General features: G+C 42.9%; 5 protein-coding genes and 1 non-coding gene across 7 annotated transcripts; 4 read left to right on the forward strand and 2 right to left on the reverse strand.

The window, feature by feature from the left end:
- The first annotated feature begins 79 nt into the window (after positions 1-79).
- On the forward strand, positions 80-2,418 carry LOC6738576 (prolyl 4-hydroxylase subunit alpha-1). 2 transcript variants are annotated; one of them, XM_002085345.4, is made up of 7 exons: positions 80-305; positions 356-507; positions 846-996; positions 1,051-1,247; positions 1,300-1,928; positions 1,984-2,149; positions 2,210-2,418. In XM_002085345.4, the coding sequence occupies exons 1-7, from the start codon at positions 94-96 to the stop codon at positions 2,281-2,283; spliced, it is 1,581 nt and encodes a 526-aa protein (XP_002085381.2). In that variant the 5' UTR covers positions 80-93; the 3' UTR covers positions 2,284-2,418. The 2 variants fall into 2 exon arrangements, with proteins under 2 accessions (XP_002085381.2, XP_016032428.1); XM_016171696.3 differs by having other exon boundaries at positions 370-507.
- Positions 2,419-2,460: 42 nt separating this feature from the next.
- On the forward strand, positions 2,461-4,605 carry LOC6738577 (prolyl 4-hydroxylase subunit alpha-1). The gene is made up of 7 exons (XM_002085346.3): positions 2,461-2,698; positions 2,805-3,107; positions 3,161-3,357; positions 3,425-4,056; positions 4,111-4,164; positions 4,219-4,384; positions 4,445-4,605. Exons 1-7 carry the CDS (start codon positions 2,490-2,492, stop codon positions 4,501-4,503), a joined length of 1,620 nt encoding a protein of 539 aa, XP_002085382.2. The 5' UTR covers positions 2,461-2,489; the 3' UTR covers positions 4,504-4,605.
- Positions 4,606-6,769: 2,164 nt separating this feature from the next.
- On the reverse strand, positions 6,770-8,231 carry LOC6738578 (uncharacterized protein CG13380). The gene is made up of 4 exons (XM_002085347.4): positions 8,089-8,231; positions 7,679-7,793; positions 7,261-7,622; positions 6,770-7,009 (listed from the first exon to the last, which is right to left on the reverse strand). Exons 1-4 carry the CDS (start codon positions 8,119-8,121, stop codon positions 6,875-6,877), a joined length of 645 nt encoding a protein of 214 aa, XP_002085383.2. The 5' UTR covers positions 8,122-8,231; the 3' UTR covers positions 6,770-6,874.
- Positions 8,232-8,715: 484 nt separating this feature from the next.
- Trnap-cgg lies at positions 8,716-8,787 on the forward strand. The gene has a single exon. It is a non-coding gene; the product is annotated as a tRNA-Pro (tRNA).
- Positions 8,788-9,175: 388 nt separating this feature from the next.
- Positions 9,176-12,625, reverse strand: LOC6738580 (ubiquitin carboxyl-terminal hydrolase nonstop). The gene is given in 6 exon segments (XM_002085348.4): positions 9,176-9,581; positions 9,727-10,541; positions 10,604-10,714; positions 10,776-11,177; positions 11,793-12,454; positions 12,457-12,625. Coding segments are annotated over 6 exon segments (2,202 nt in total). The 3' UTR covers positions 9,176-9,538.
- Positions 12,626-13,200: 575 nt separating this feature from the next.
- LOC6738582 (protein aurora borealis) lies at positions 13,201-15,216 on the forward strand. Its single transcript, XM_002085350.4, has 2 exons — positions 13,201-13,495; positions 13,553-15,216. The coding sequence occupies exons 1-2, from the start codon at positions 13,218-13,220 to the stop codon at positions 14,886-14,888; spliced, it is 1,614 nt and encodes a 537-aa protein (XP_002085386.1). The 5' UTR covers positions 13,201-13,217; the 3' UTR covers positions 14,889-15,216.
- Positions 15,217-15,910: the final 694 nt, after the last annotated feature.

Raw genomic sequence — 15,910 nt, forward strand, 5'->3', positions numbered from 1 at the left:
AACTAATCAATTTAACCGGCTATGACCTTAAAGAATCCATTTAAGTCAAGAAGAACTTACAATGGTTTAAACAAGTATGAATACTTTTTAGTTATGATGAGAAAGTGTCATAGTTTACTCCCAGTTCTGCTTGGTTTTGCAGTTCTAAGAAGTTTTGTAGGATGTGTCGATGATATTGAGGAAAAAGAACGATACAGCTCATCTACTTTGGGACTTCTAAAACTGCTCAAAGTGGAAGAAAAATTCGCCGATAGCCTTATAAACAAAGCCGATCAGCTGGGAGAAAAATTCGAATCACTTCGAATGTAACACAATCTAATATTTGTTTTTATCACAAGTAAAAGAAAAATTTTAGGTACTTGTCTTCAGTGGGTTATGAATTACATCGAAGCCTCAATGAAAAAGTGCAATACGTTTCAAATCCTATAAATGCCTTTTCACTGTTAAGACGCACCCACGAGGATTTACCAAAATGGCACGCCTACTTTAAAGAGGCCATGGGAGAAGGTAACTGTTGTAACTAGTAACTAGTTATTACACTAGTACTAGCTAGTAAGTAGTAACTAGTAAGTAATAAATAGTAAGTAGTAACTAGTATGGAGTAACCAGTAAAAAGTAACTAGTATGTAGTAACTAGTAAGTAGTAACTAGTGTGTAGTAACTATTAAGTAGTAACTAGTGTGTAGTAACTAGTAAGTAGTAACTAGTGTGTAGTAACTAGTAAGTAGTAACTAGTGTGTAGTAACTAGTATCTAGGAACTAGTAACTTGAAATTGCAGCACTATATAATACCTTAATAGTATATGTAACCTCAAAGATAATTTGTTCCAATTTTATATATACAGGAGATTTAAATATTTTGGATGACCTTGTGGAAAAAGTTCCTAACGATGTGGACATGTTGTCGGCCATGCATGGAATTCAACGCATAGAAAAAATATATGACTTGAAAATCGACGATTTGGCACAAGGTGTTTTGCATGGAGTTCAGTACAAGTATTTCGAATAGTAATTAAAATTACAGAATTATTAGTCAAATCGACCCTACAGCATTCAACTTACATATCGTGACCTCATAGCCATGGGTAATTCGATGTACCAGCAAAGCGACTATCAGACAGCAGCCAAATGGTATCGAGTTGCTTGCAAACGTGAATTGGAAAATGCCGATCAATTACTAATTGAGATTTTGGGCGACCCTTCTGAACACCTTCATCGGCAATACATTAAGTCCCTCTTCAAATACGGTAAGACTGGCCCTAATTATTTTCTCTTTTGGCTTATTTCAACTAGTTTTAGGCTCTACTATATCTGAGCCTACGAAGTCTATTGAAGAAGCCTTTATAATGGTACAGGCCAGTCAAGAGGAGATGGACAATATTATGTCTGACCTGAGAGACCCGCATAGCGACGTTGAAGTAGAGAAAGAGCTGTATCAGGTAAAAAGAAGAAGTTCCAACTTTGAACTTGGTTGTCGAGGACTGTATCGCCAAAAGACGAACCTTGTGTGTCGATACAAAAGCACTGCAAATACGTTTCTGCGATTGGCTCCTCTAAAATTGGAGGAAATTAGTTTGGATCCATTTATAGCAATGTATCACGAAGTTCTGTATGATTCGGAGATTCATGAACTTAAAGGGCAATCGATGAATATGGTTAATGGCTACGCCAGCGAGAGAAATGGCACAGAAATCCGAGATACAGTGGCCCGATATGACTGGTGGTCAAATACTTCTTTAGTACGAGAGCGCATCAATCAGCGCATAATTGATATGACAGAATTCAACTTCTCAAAAGATGAAAAGCTACAGATCACGAACTATGGAGTGGGCACCTATTTCCAACCGCACTTTGACTACTCCTCCGATGGTTTTGAAACTCCAAATATTACGACGTTGGGCGATAGGTTGGCCAGCATTCTTTTTTATGTGAGTGAAGATGATTGCTTTCCCTTCAAATATATACACAGATTCCATTTTACAGGCTAGTGAAGTTCCACAAGGAGGTGCCACTGTTTTTCCGGAAATAAATGTTACGGTCTTCCCACAAAAAGGCAGCATGTTGTACTGGTTCAATTTGCATGATGACGGAAGACCTGATATAAGAAGCAAACACTCTGTGTGTCCAGTAATCAATGGAGACAGATGGAGTAGGTTAGCCTATTTATATATGTACGACTATACTACATATAGGTTGTTTTATTTTACAGCTCTCACAAAGTGGGTTCCTATGTTTCCGCAAATGTTTAGCTTTCCATGCAAATCGAAGTTAACACAACTCTAGTTAAGCAACTCTATTGTCACCTTGTTCATAATGGTCTTAAAAAGATTTTATGCTGGCAATATTATTAGATCGTTACTTATAAGATTCCAAACAAATTTTTTTTGGTGGAACCGCAAATATATCAGCCATAACCAATATACCATGAAATTGTCGATTTGTCTAATAAATAGCACAGAAGTTCAGTGCATTAGTTAACCCAAGCCAAGATGAAGTGGTTCGTGCTTCAGCTATGTCTTGTATTAATTTGGGTACCGCAGAACTTTTGCAAGGACAAAAATGAAACGTCAGAGGAGAAAATGATATACAGCACTTCTGTGATGAGCATGGTGAAACTTTTTGAAATGGAAGAATCTCTCAAAACGATCCTGGATATTTACGTTCAGGAAATGCAGTCCAAGTTAGATCTGATTAAATTGTAAGTTTTTATTTTTATTCAATAAAAATCTATTGAAATGTTGTGTAGATTATACTATAAATTTAATTATATGAGACACATTTCACACAATACATAATACTTTCAGATATCGAGACTCGCTGAAACGAGAAACTTGGACAACGCTGCAGGAGAAGGAAGAGTATGTGTCCAATCCCCTTAATGCGTTTCCCTTGCTCAGACGCCTTAATCAAGATTGGCCCAAATGGCTGAGATATATAAAGCTGGCTATAGCTTCGAAGAAAGCCAAAGAAATGGAAGTGCAGTTGAAGTCCGCGCCGATTGACGATGACCTCAAAATTGCCCTAAAGGGTATGACGCGCATTGAAAAATTTCACAATCTGCACGCAGAGGATTTGACGAAAGGTGTCCTCATGGGAAAGAAATTAAAGTGGGTTTAATTTAATATGCAATCTTAAGAATATCCAAAGTGTCTTCTTGTAGCTCCCATTTGACTGCTCCGGATTGCGTTGCCCTGGCTGATTATTACTACAATCAAACTCAATTCTCAGGATCCACGCACTGGTATCGCATGGCACTCAGGCTTCACACACATCCTCACGGCATGATCTACGCGAAAGTTTTGGGCTTGAAGAGGAAAAGGATATACAAAAAGTATGCCAAGGCCTTGCTGAAAGAATGTAAGATAACTTCCGGAACATTAACGTGTCGGAGATGCCGACTAATGCTATTCAATTCCATTTAAAGCCCTAACTTTGGATAAAACTAAGCCCACTCCGACAGAGAAGTCTGAATGGAACCGATTGGCCAAAGAGGTCACAAGGGAGGACAACTACGACAACGTTAAGAAGTTAATTGATGAATACTTATCAGGGGACGAGAAGATCTTCCAAGAGGTAGCAGCCCGACAGAAGCGCAAACCAACCAAGCTGGAGCGAGGTTGCCGTGGAGAGTGGCCAAGGAAATCCTCGCCAGAACTAATATGTCGCTATAATAGGGACACCTCTGCGTTCCTTAAGTTAGCCCCACTTAAGTTGGAGTTTCTGAGCGTACAGCCTATGATACTTCTGTATCACGACGTGCTCTATGAAAACGAATTCAAATCAATGCGAGACATAGCCATGTATAATGACTCCATGATTGATGGCTGGACATATGTAGATTTTGACAAAAAGGGCAATCCAAAGCAGCAGGACCGAGTGGTGAAAATAATTTCTTTTCAAGGCACGACGGCACCTTTCACTTTGAGCATCAATCGGCGGCTGGCGGATATGAGTGGTCTTGAGATGCGCGAAAATATGGTTCTGTACCTGACCAATTACGGGCTGGGTGGTCATTTTGGAAAGCATGTTGACTACGTGGAGTTGGCCAAAAGACCTGTGAGTTGTTCTGAGATTAGTGAAACATAGTTGAGTAGCACACAATTCTTTTAGCCAGACTTTTTTGCTGATTTCGGAGGCGATCGCATAGCTACAGCGGTGTTCTACGTAAGTGTTTTTTAAACGTTTTTTTGTTTATTTTATTTGTATTCCTTAATTTAGGCATCTGACGTTCCTTTGGGAGGAACTACAGTTTTTACAAAACTTAAGATTGCCGTACAGCCCAAAAAAGGCAATGCTTTGATTTGGTTCAACTTGAATCACGCCGGAGAGCCTGATCCGCTAACAGAACATTCCGTTTGTCCTGTCGTCCTGGGCTCCAGATGGAGTAGGTTTATCTATATATGTGTGTATAACAAAAAATGTGAAATTCTTTTTCTATTCACAGTAATATCCAAATGGATCCATGAACGCCAGCAAGTTTTTAAGAAGCCTTGTTTAGCCTAATATGGGAATATAAACGTATATAAAAGCTGCCATTAGTGGGGCATGCAAATAAATAGCCATTGCCGAGGGACGAATCTCCCATCGGCGCACTTTGCTCCTTCAGTCTGGTGTCCCTTTCATTGTTTGCCATAAAATTGCAAGTGCCACTAAATTCACAGCTTCTATTGGCAGAGGAGCTAGCTGCACCGAGGGGTTAAGCTTATGTGCTTGCTCCAAATACCATTTTGCGGAAGTGCACACTTCAATAATGGAAAGGGGGCAGCTGCAGATGCAGCAGTCAGGCTAGGCACGGAGTACAATGGCCAGGCGGGCCGGCGTACTTAAGCCAACTTTGTCTATGTCGCATCCAGGAGTCACATAATGGGTGCAACCATGTGATTTAAAGGGGCAACGGACAGACTTTCAACAGTATTCAAAAACCGGGATGCAAAAGATCGCTGACCTAGATCGCTTAAAAGCTTAAAAACGCACATAAACCCTATGAAAAGACTATTTGGATTTTAATTGTACGTGAGAATCAAAAGAACAATTAGTCCTTCTGCTTCGGAAATACTTCTAATTATTTTAACTTGGATATGTCTGCCTTTGCCACACAAACTTTCCTAATTTGCATCCCTGTACCAAACAAAATTCACTTAGTTAGAGAGCAATCATAAAAGCTAAAAAAAACTGTTACACTAATTGGAATATTTTCGAAGTGGCATACTTAAACTAGGCTACTAAGCACGGTCAAGTTGATCTGGCAACTGAAATGAGTTTAAAAGCAACAAGGTCTAGTGGGGGAGCAAAGCGAAACGAAATCAGCATGAAAGCAATTGTCCAAGTTATTCCAAAGTGCCCACAGGCAAAAGACACTCGCATGCGGAGGCAACTGGCAGGACAACTGGCAGAAATGGAAACTACGACCAGCACCGAATCCGCTTTCAGTTGGCATCAACGAAGCCGGAGCTGTTTTTGAAACGGGTTAAAGGGGAGGTCGCTGCCGGATGGTGTCCTTGCCGACACAGAAAGGAAGTGCCAGTGATGTTGTTTATGTAGCCATACAGACGGTGATCCGTATTTAAGCATTAACAAGTTAACCATGGGCTGCAGTTGTTGACACAGGCGGTAAAAAGGACGAGGACGTTCATCCTTCACTTCATTCAGATATAGCTATCATATAACGATGATGGAGATGTATCCCTTCAAGCTAACTTTAAATGAATTTCATAAACGGACCCACATCATTACAATGATTACTTATCCATATCATTAAAACTTCCCATGAAAAGCGACCAACTGCGAACATTGTGCCATTCAAAATGCTGAAGAAGCGAGAACGAGGGCAGCAATGACTAAGGCAGAACTTCTGGCGATCCACAGCCGAGCTGATTTACCATGGACGCCTGTTGAAGCACCAGAATGCGGATGCAGAAAACCCGCAAGTGGAAGTCCAAGAACAAGTGAATCCATAGAATGGCTTGCCAAGTCGTTGGGAAAACTGCAGTGCATGGAACCAGAACGACGGAGGAAAAGAACTGAAAATAAGTCGAGGCAAATGCAATCTAAAGCGTCGCCACTTACCAGACCAGCAGGAGTTAGCCAGAGCAGCGCAGGACGAAGAACCAAGGAGGACACCACAATGTGCCCATGGAGACTTGGCCTGGGGCATTGTAAAGCGATTTCAAAATGTGCTGAACTCTTAAGTGATTGAATTGTTATCTGGTGACATGAATTTGTCCGCTGATTTCAATGGTGCCAAGCTGAGACTCCGCGTTGCACTGCGAAGATGGCAGATATCTTAATGCAAGTTCACATAATATTATGTACTAACCTGATATGAATCAGCATGTTGAAAGAAGTGCAGTCTAAGTACGGGGAATTTCTTGCGAACTGAAGTACTGTGAAACAAAATAGGCAACTTTCTACGATACAAATAATAGTTGAATTTAAAGGATGTACTTATGAGCCATTTAAATAACCATTTCTTAAAACTAATCAGAATTTAAAATATTAATTTTGCATCAACTCAAGAGATTTTTAATAAAAGCAAACTTTAAGCAACTACCATTTTGGAACCAGCTGTAAGCTCATGCATATCCATGCCATGCACTTTGCGTCGAGTCACTGCCGCAGTGCCAATCCGCAGACTGGGCTATAAGGGTTTATCGTGGTCATGTCCGTGCCGCAGTTCCTGTCTAACAGCTTATGTGTGTGCACATCATACATAAATGTTGCGCTGCAAAATGAAAACTGGCATGTGGGCCAAGGGACAATCAAACTCAGCTCTTTTTAACCGAAGTCCGAATGGTATATATTAACAATATTAACACTTTGTTCTACATTTAACAATGTATTTAGGGTAACATGCGGCTGAGTCTCAAACTCCTAATCACAGATCCCCATCACTGGGCAATTCGGCTTCTTCAATCTTACGTATTGTCTTCCAGCTGATTGGTGACTTCTTAATCATCTCAATGGGGGCATTACAGAATGGACAAGAGCGCTTGTCCATAAGGAAAAAATCCTAGTAAGGAAGATAAATAAAATAAGATTATACAATGCAATAAAGAATTTTAAATGGGTAGGGAGAATGAAATGGAGCAACGCATTGTAAATATGTTCTATAAAATATAGCTGCCTAGGCTAATCCTTTTGATAGTTCGACCCTATGGGGCAACCACCAGTTGGTGTTGCTACCTATAATGCGCTCTCAAGCGTCCTGGTTATCTTCAGTGCGGCTAGTCTTAGGTGTTGTCCGTTAGGAGAACCACATACCCTGGGATGCTGCTCACAAATCTGGAAGAGGCGACCATAGAAGTACTGATGGCATCGTTCGCACTCGTATGCGGTGTTCGGGCGCATGCAGATGCAGTGTTTGGAGCTCTTGTAGTCCTCTGCCAGCTCGTACTTAAGCTTAGGGTGCTCCTCCGTCTGATCGAACTCGGGGCCCAAGCCAGAAATGTGGAGACCCCGCTCGAAATTGTGGTACTCCTCCTCATCCGATTTCATTTGGGTAGGCGGCTTGCGATTGGATGCTTTGGCCGGACCCTTTTTTTTGACATCCTTCAAGAATGGAGACGAAAGATTCCTATAGCGATTGGAGAGGCGAACGGCTATGGTCTCGGTTTCATTGTTGGCTGAAATAAACGCTGCTTTAGCGGATCAGATGTGGCTATATAAAGCTCATAGTTACCGAATGGCATATTTTTTACAAATATTTGTACAAAATTTTTGTGAGTTTGATATTCCCGATAGCAAAACTTTAATTGTTTTTCGACGCCAACTTGAGGTAACGCCGCTTGGCAGTGCTGTGAAATGCGCGCAGTATTAAAACAAATTATCGGTATGTGTATTTATTTATCTTTTTTTAACAATCATTTCGCTACAGAGCTACGCTTTATCGCTGTACTTAAGGAATAGGTGATTTATGGATTTATAAATTTTTATTTTATTTATTGTTTTGCTATCAATGATTATTTAAATCCAAAAGCGCCTTAAGTCGAAATACATTGTTGTGAAATACAAAAAGTAAACAAACGCAATTTTGCCTACTACAATTGAATATTGCGTATATTTTGAATTTTTTTAATCTCGGAGACTTACAAATAATTTGGATGAGCGCCGCAAAAAGCGCATTGAAAAATCATAAGAGTATGTATGCAGCAAACTTGAAGTTAGGATAATTGTACGACTTTTGAAATTCCACTTTAATCCGCGATCTCATGAGACCAAGACCTTAGCCCGCCCACTGCGACAGTACTGCAAAGCTCCCGATCTTATCGATAAAGTAATTGACCCGATAACATATACCTTCCCTTTAATAAATTAATAACTCCGCAAAAGGATTTTACACTTTAAAATAATTTGAATTCTTCTCGAAAATTAAGGAAATAATTATGTATATCTGAAACTGTGTATAAATTAATTGGACAGACGAAAACGATTTACTTATTTTATCCAACAGAAAAAGTTCTCATTATACGGAATTAAAAAATGTATGCTCATAAATAGCATATTATATTCCGAGACTGCATTTTGAAAATAACGTACGTTATGGCCACTCGCCTGTAATATTCAATCTGGTTTGTGAGTCGGTTAAGTTAGCAAGTGTTCGAACCACGCGCACACTATAGTTGTCTCTTTTTAGCTTGCTTATAGCACGAGCCAGAGCGTTGGAGTGAGAGGGCCCGCACATTAAAAACCATCATTCTGATCGCTCCCAGTACCGCAGGCTCGTTGGTCTAGAGGTATGATTCTCGCTTCGGGTGCGAGAGGTCCCGGGTTCAATTCCCGGACGAGCCCAAGTGATGTCGGTTGTAATTTTTTTTTGTTTTTTAAATAAGTTTGTAACTTTTTTGTTTTTTTTAAATAAGTGCAATGTGTAATGTATCCTAATCCCAGTTGCCCCCAAAAAATGTAGTTATTTAATTTGTGCAATGGATTAATTTAAATTTACAATTATTGCTCTCCTAATTGAATGAAGACGAAATAAAAATATTCACGATACTCATAAGCATGATTTGGATTTTGGTTCAGTTCTAACGGATTATGTCTGAAAATGTTTTTAACATTTTTTCCAAATAAAAGGCATTTCAAGAGAAGTGATAAACGTTCTCTTTCCATTTGCAATACGGCGTTTGTAGCATATCCCTTGTTTGATTTTTAAAATATAAATGTATAAGTCATCTGCTTGTTGTTTTGTTTTTGTTTTTAGTATTATGGATTTGAAATACTTAGAGCAAAACGGGTATCTCCACAAATCGAGTGTTCAGATAGATTACATTTTCATTAATTTCCTTTTTGTTCTCTATTGTTCCAGTGTTTTGAGTTTGTGAGCTTGAATAACCCCAATCGAATCGAATGAACACTCCTCATATTATAGGATTGCTTTCGTGTTTATGTTAATATTACTTAATATGTAAGCGCTGCCGCGTCCTTGTCTGTATTTTGTGTTTATTCGTAATTCGTAATGCATTGACTTCTGCTTTCTGCTTGTGGGATTTTGTTTTTTGATGGATACAATCGCTGCCTTAATCGATCTCAGCGGATTTTCTTACTCGTATTCCAGCACGTTTTTATGGTAGAACAATAAATAACTGAAAGAAGTGAAAATAAGTAGTAAGTTAATAATGATTTGACAATCGAATAAAAAGCTAAGAAACTTTGTATATGAACGTGAAATCAACTTAAGTAAATGAACATTGAATGCTGGTTTTGTTGTGATATATTGGTCATTCTTACCCCTCGCTGTCCAGCACCTGCTTGAGCGATGCCATCGTTATCACATGATCATCGCACTTGACCCACGTGTCCTTCTGGTGCCGCACATACGCCGTATAGTGGCCGGTGTCGATGGTGCCCACATGATTGACCACGGCGTACAGAGAGAACCGGAAGTCTCCGTAGGCGTTCTTCTTCTCCGACATAAAGGGCGTCATGTCGAACTCCACGGGGAACTGAATGAACGAGGAGATCTTGCGATCGATCAGAGCTGAGTGCTCGAAGCGTTTCAGATGGAAGGACACCACGCTGGGCAGCGTGCGCAAGCTGAACTGTTTGGTGGACTCCTGGTAGGATTTGCAGGTAGAGCACTTGATCTTGGCGGCCGATCCGAGATGCTCGGCCCGAGTGTACCGCTCCAGGCAGTCTATCAGCGTTTTTGGGGTAACACCACCATGCGTTGTTGTTTCGCCCAGGTCCAGCGAAATGTCCCAAAACGGATCGTACGTGGTGGACACTCCGTTGCACGCCTGGCACACCACATCGCTCTGCAGCATGCCCGTGAAGATCTGGTCAATGATGCAATTACACTGGCCGTAGCAATGCGAGCTGCTAGAGTTGCTGGAATTAGTTCCACTTCCCGAGCCAGAGCTGTTGCTCTTGCTGTCGTGCTCCGCCTTTGCCTTCACGCAGTGCCGATGCAGCACGTCCAGAGTGGCGATGAAGAACTCATGCGCGTCCTGCTGCTCGTAGCCGGCCAAGTGCTTCGCATGGTTCCAGATTAAATGCAGTAGCCGATGCAGCGACAACGGCGAACGGGAGCCGGAATAGAACTCCTACAAAGGGGGATAGCATATGGAAAAGACTCATCATAAACACCACAGCATATATAACTCACCTGGAAGAGACGTGACACTTCACAAACGAGACATTTGTGCGATGACTTGCTGCCGCAGTCGTGGCGATCTGACATGAAGTAATCGCTAAGCAGGGGTGTGTGAACCAGAGCCTGGAGGATACAGGAGTAAGTCAGTGAGAGGAGACTCGCCAGTTTAATTGGATTAGCCCACCTGGACGATGCAGTTCATGAAGCAAGTGGCGCCCAGATTAAGCAGACCCCTCAGTCCGATCGTTTGATTGGGCCTCACCAGCCGACGCCTCGCATTGGCCAGCAGCAGATTGGTCTCCTTGGTCGTGGGAACCCACGGCACCCAGCCGATGCTCTTCTGCAGATCCTTGGCCTCCAGCTTGCGGTTGATCAGCGCATACTCGCGGCTCCGCGCGTCGTAGATGAAATCCCTGCAGGCGTAGCAGTAGAGCGTTCCGTGGGACAGCTCCAGGGCCACATTGTGCTTCTTGGATCGCAGGTGACTCGTGATGTGGGCCCCCCGGCAGCCGAAGTAGATGCAGTGCAGGCAAGCGTACAACTGGATGCCGTAGCTGCCGCACTCGAAGCAGTTGCAGTGAATAGCCTGGGGGAGGAAGGATGGTTTTATGATGCCGATAAATATGACATTCGATTTTTTCTAATCAGGTAAACGATACATTTTGCAACTGCAAAAAAATACGACGCATACCAAAACCTACATTGAATAAAAATCTGATTTCCGTGCATAAGAAGTGCAACAATGGTTTGAAAAGTAAGAATCTCCTAAACAATATTAATATATATTTAATATGTAGCTAAAAATATGAAAGCCATGTAACAATATTAAGTCTTTTCAATAATAACATATATTTTTCTTAATATGTAATTTCGCCGAAATGTAAAATCTAAAACAAATGAAAACAGAAAACAAAACTTTCGGTGCAAAAGTATTTATTACAGTGCTCATTTGTCAGCTGTTAAAACAGCTGTTCCATGCTTCACCCATTCCAAAAAGCCTGCACTGCTTTGTGGTGAGAACGGTGCGGTGTCTGCCACTATCATTCCAGCCGGTGTGTCAGTGACCTTTCACGTGACTCACGGCTCACCTCTGATTGTGATTGCGTTCTCTCTCCCCTTCGCACACTCGCACATTCTCACCTCACCACGGCAGCAGCGCTCTCATTCTACCTCCCACTCTCTCGCACGCCACTGAACTCACCTTTCGCTCGCGCGCATCTCTGTTGACGCAGGCAGCGAAGTAGGCGTCGATGACCCGGAATGTATCGTAGCTGTGCTCCTTCACATAGCTTTGATAGTGCCGACAACCCGTCTCGGACATGACGGCGCTGCTGGCGTCGGCACTAGCTTTGGCTTGGGCGCTGGCGTCGCTGCCGGCGTCGGCGCTCTCAAGTTCAATAGCAAGTTTTTGCACGGTACGCAAGCAGTCCGATAGGCGCAAATGTTTGGTGGCATCTAGGGGGTTTTTCGCGTCCCTGTGGCCCTTTGCTACTCTGTCTCGCTGCTTGTCGCTGTTAACTGTTTTGATTAGATCGGCGGTGATAAAGCGACCGGCATTTGTTGTTGTCGCTGCTGCTGCTGCTGCTAATGTTTCGTTCTCGGCCGTTCCCCGGCCCGCTTCCGCACCCACCGCCCACCGTTCCGTTCCCCTGCCGAAGCTTCGGCCACTGCTGCTGCTGCTGCTACTGCTAAATACGCTCGTATTACTATCAACACTATTCTCTTTTGTTTTCGCCCGTTTCGCCGACGACTGCAGCGGCACGAATGCTTTGTCACACTTGCGCTGTTTTCGCCGAATTTTGGCCACTTTTGCGGTTCTTCGCCGGGCGGCCCAATTTTCGAACTAGTTGGGCTTTTTTTTGTGAATTTCTGTGATTTTTCGCTTGCTTTTCTTGTTTCTATTTCGCACTGCACGCACACACATACACACGCGCGCATATGTGTTGGTGGAAGACAGCTGTCAGTGTGACCAGTTGCGAAAGCGTACTTAAATGCTGGCATTGGTATTTTTCTAATATAAGAGTATTGAAACATTCCAAATTAGCATCAAAACGGAATAGTAGTTTAAATAGGATGTAAACTAATATCTATTAAAGATAAAGTAATATTGAAATGGAATTTTTAATTAAGTTATAGGAACAATAAAAGGTTCTAGCAGCCTCAATTTTGAAATGCTTCCATATTCGGATAATTTCGAGCTATTTATCCCTCACGTTTATTACAGGTTACAATTTTTTATAACAGTAACCATTCCTTATTTTTGGTCTGGTCCCATTTAAATATAAAACGGTTAACATCGCCCAGCTGATGTGTTATCGACATCAAGCAGCGGGTGGCGCGCAAAATAAAAATACTAAAAGTTAGACAAGAGTTGATATAATTTGCAGTCACTTGTAGATAAGCGAATAAATAAATATTAAATGACAGTTCAGTCGCTAGCAACTAATTTTCCTTGAACATCCCTCACTTTCGGATGGCGCTATTTGAATTGTCAACGATTCGATAAGTCCGCTGCATCGCTTTACAACACTGCTGCATTTGAAAATACCGACATCTGCCTGCGAGTCGCAGCAGGCGCGCTTGTTTTATTTTAAGTCGAAACTAGGCGAATTAGTGACTGGAAAAGATGTACAACGACGAGGTGCGAACGCCACAAGCCCTCAAGAATCGATACATTACAAATGTGAACGGATTGAAGTGCCGGGCGCGCCGGAACAGCCACTCGAACAGCAGCAACTCGTCGGTGGCGTCGGCAACGCCAACGAATGGCGGCAAAGAAAATGGAAAATACAGCCCCCAGATGTCGGGAAATGTGTGCACCCCGCCCCCGAAAAGGCTGCACAAGGTGCGGAATCCCTTCGAGGGAGCGATGGCAGATCGTTTACACCTGCCACTGATCGCCAGGTGAGTTTTTCGTGGGGTCGAAAAAACCCTCTTATCGCGACCCTCGTTTCCTTGCAGCCCCTCGCTTTTCCGCTCGCGGACACCCCAACTCTCGTCCACCCAGTTCGAGTGGAACATTGACGAGGTCTCCCAACTGAAACCCGCCGACGTGGAGCCCCATGAAACCCAGTTCCACGATTCCCCCGATCCCGAGCAGGAATCCAAGGCCCAGCTGGCCATCAGTGCCTTTTTCAAGGAGTCACACATTGTACCCAGTCCTGTGGATTGTCCATTGCGAAAACAGCGCATAATACTCAATTGCAGCGAGGACAACACTCCCATATCGAACAAGTCGCGGAGGATGCGGGATTGCGAGGTGCAAACGGAACTTACTCTGCCGCCGATATTGCCAAAAGCCCTAGAGGATGCCCTGCGTCCGTACTTGCAGCCACACTTGGCTGGCCGCTTGTCTGGCAGGAGCAAATCCAGTGGTGGTCCCGACATCTTTAATAGTTCCATGCGCCGGAAACTCTTCGATCTGCACAATGTTATTGTTTTGGGCGAACAGGACACGGCGGAGCAGTCGAGGTCGATGGTGGGCTCCAGTCCGCAGGGCAAGCAAACAATGTTCGCGGGCAGATTGTCGGATTCCGCATCCGGGGAAAGCAGCTTCGGCTGCCTTTCTCCCATTAGAAACCTATGCGGACTGCCGCCAGGCACTCCCGATAATGGCACTTGCTCGGGAAAGAGGAAACTTCTAATGCACGAACTGGAGCTGCCGTCGCCCATTGCCCCGTCGGAGCATCTCAGTCGGAGATTGGTGCACTCCAAGGTAGAGGTCAGCGTAACGGAGCAGCACGACACGTTGTCAGAGCGCACTGCATTGAAGTTCACGCCAGACAGGAGTTCCTCGCCCATGGGCGCACTGGAGCATTCCGATTGTAGCATTAATCAGAGGGTTCGTCGGCTGCGTGTGAATAGCACGCGACAGGTTGTGATCGAGGCAGGGGATCAGCCGCTTTTCGAGGAAACGGAAGGGGAGGAAGAGGAGGCTGAATCCGAGGACGACGAAGAGGCGGAGGCCATGCAATTATCGACAGTGAGCTTCAACTGCAGCTCCTCCAACTCAGATACTCCGCGCGGACATAAAAGACATCGCTCCGCACAACGCAAGAATCTCTCGCAGTCCTTTAGTGCCAATTTGGAGGAGGAAGCGGATCAGACACCAGATGCGGGCTCCATCCAGCCGGCAGAGGCACCATCGGTTGCGATGCCCCAGCAAGGAGCCAGGATTCCGCTATATCGGGCGGACAGCGGCTTCAACGAGACTTCTAGCACGACCTTTGCCTTCTCGCAGGATCTCCCGCTGGATGTGTCCATGGCCTGCTGCTCCACCCCCTCCACCCGATCTTGACCTCTGCCCTTCGCAGTTCTAGATGGTAGCACCTACATATGTAGTTTTATAGGCAATCTATGCAATAACTCCTTTTCACAGGCTAAAGAGAGGAAGACTCGTTTTTTAACTGCAATGTACACCCACCGTTTATATATATTTTGTATTCGTAATTGTGTGTTCTTATAGAAATCTGCCAAATAGTGAATTAAGCCGTGCGTTTATGTCATTTATTAACTTAACTCAATGTCTTTGTCTAGTTTAGGGTACTTAATAAAAGTTCGTTCGATGCCATATTTAATGTAATAAAAAGATCCGGAGTTGTGCCATTTTCTAGCTGCTTTAAAAACGAAATTACCATTAAATAGGAATTCGCATTGGAGGCATATTGGAGAACTCCTGTCATATAGTGGTGGTCATGGACGTGGAAGTTGGTTGGAAATAATATATGTTCTATGATGATGGGAACTCTTGAGAACGTCAGAGATGGCTCACATCACATTCAACTTGGATCACCGTCATCGTTCTGAAAATAATACTACTTACTTTATTTTATTTAGTTATCCATTAAAGTTCATTAATAGTTAAATTAATCAGCATTACTTATCACTAATTCCACTAATCTATGTGGAAGAGGTTCGGGCTCCGATGATCAAGATTGCTCAATGCAATCTCTCCTTAATCAAAAATGCTCTTTAAAAATATTGTTTTCGTTTGCGGAGGGGAATGTGGATTGTTGTGATCTGACAGGTACTAACTCTGTGTTTGCTTTATAAAATTTCTGCTATATAGATATATTCTAGAAGCCCAAGTCGCCCTTGTGCGAACTGACTTTTTAGACGATCTTAGATTCCCTTCGTAAAATATAATATAAATTAAAAAAATAACTCCTTTCTATTTCGGCACTGTGCTACAAAACATCTCTACTTGTAAGTAAATACTTATTTATATTCTTTTTAAAAAAGTCTTTCCGAGAAAATGATAAGTTTCCATATCCCGAAGAACATCGAATTTTCAAATCTGCACTCGGACTGTTTTAATCG

This window comes from Drosophila simulans, chromosome 3L (assembly GCF_016746395.2).
Source record: "Drosophila simulans strain w501 chromosome 3L, Prin_Dsim_3.1, whole genome shotgun sequence".
NCBI classification, from domain to species: Eukaryota; Metazoa; Arthropoda; class Insecta; order Diptera; family Drosophilidae; genus Drosophila; species Drosophila simulans.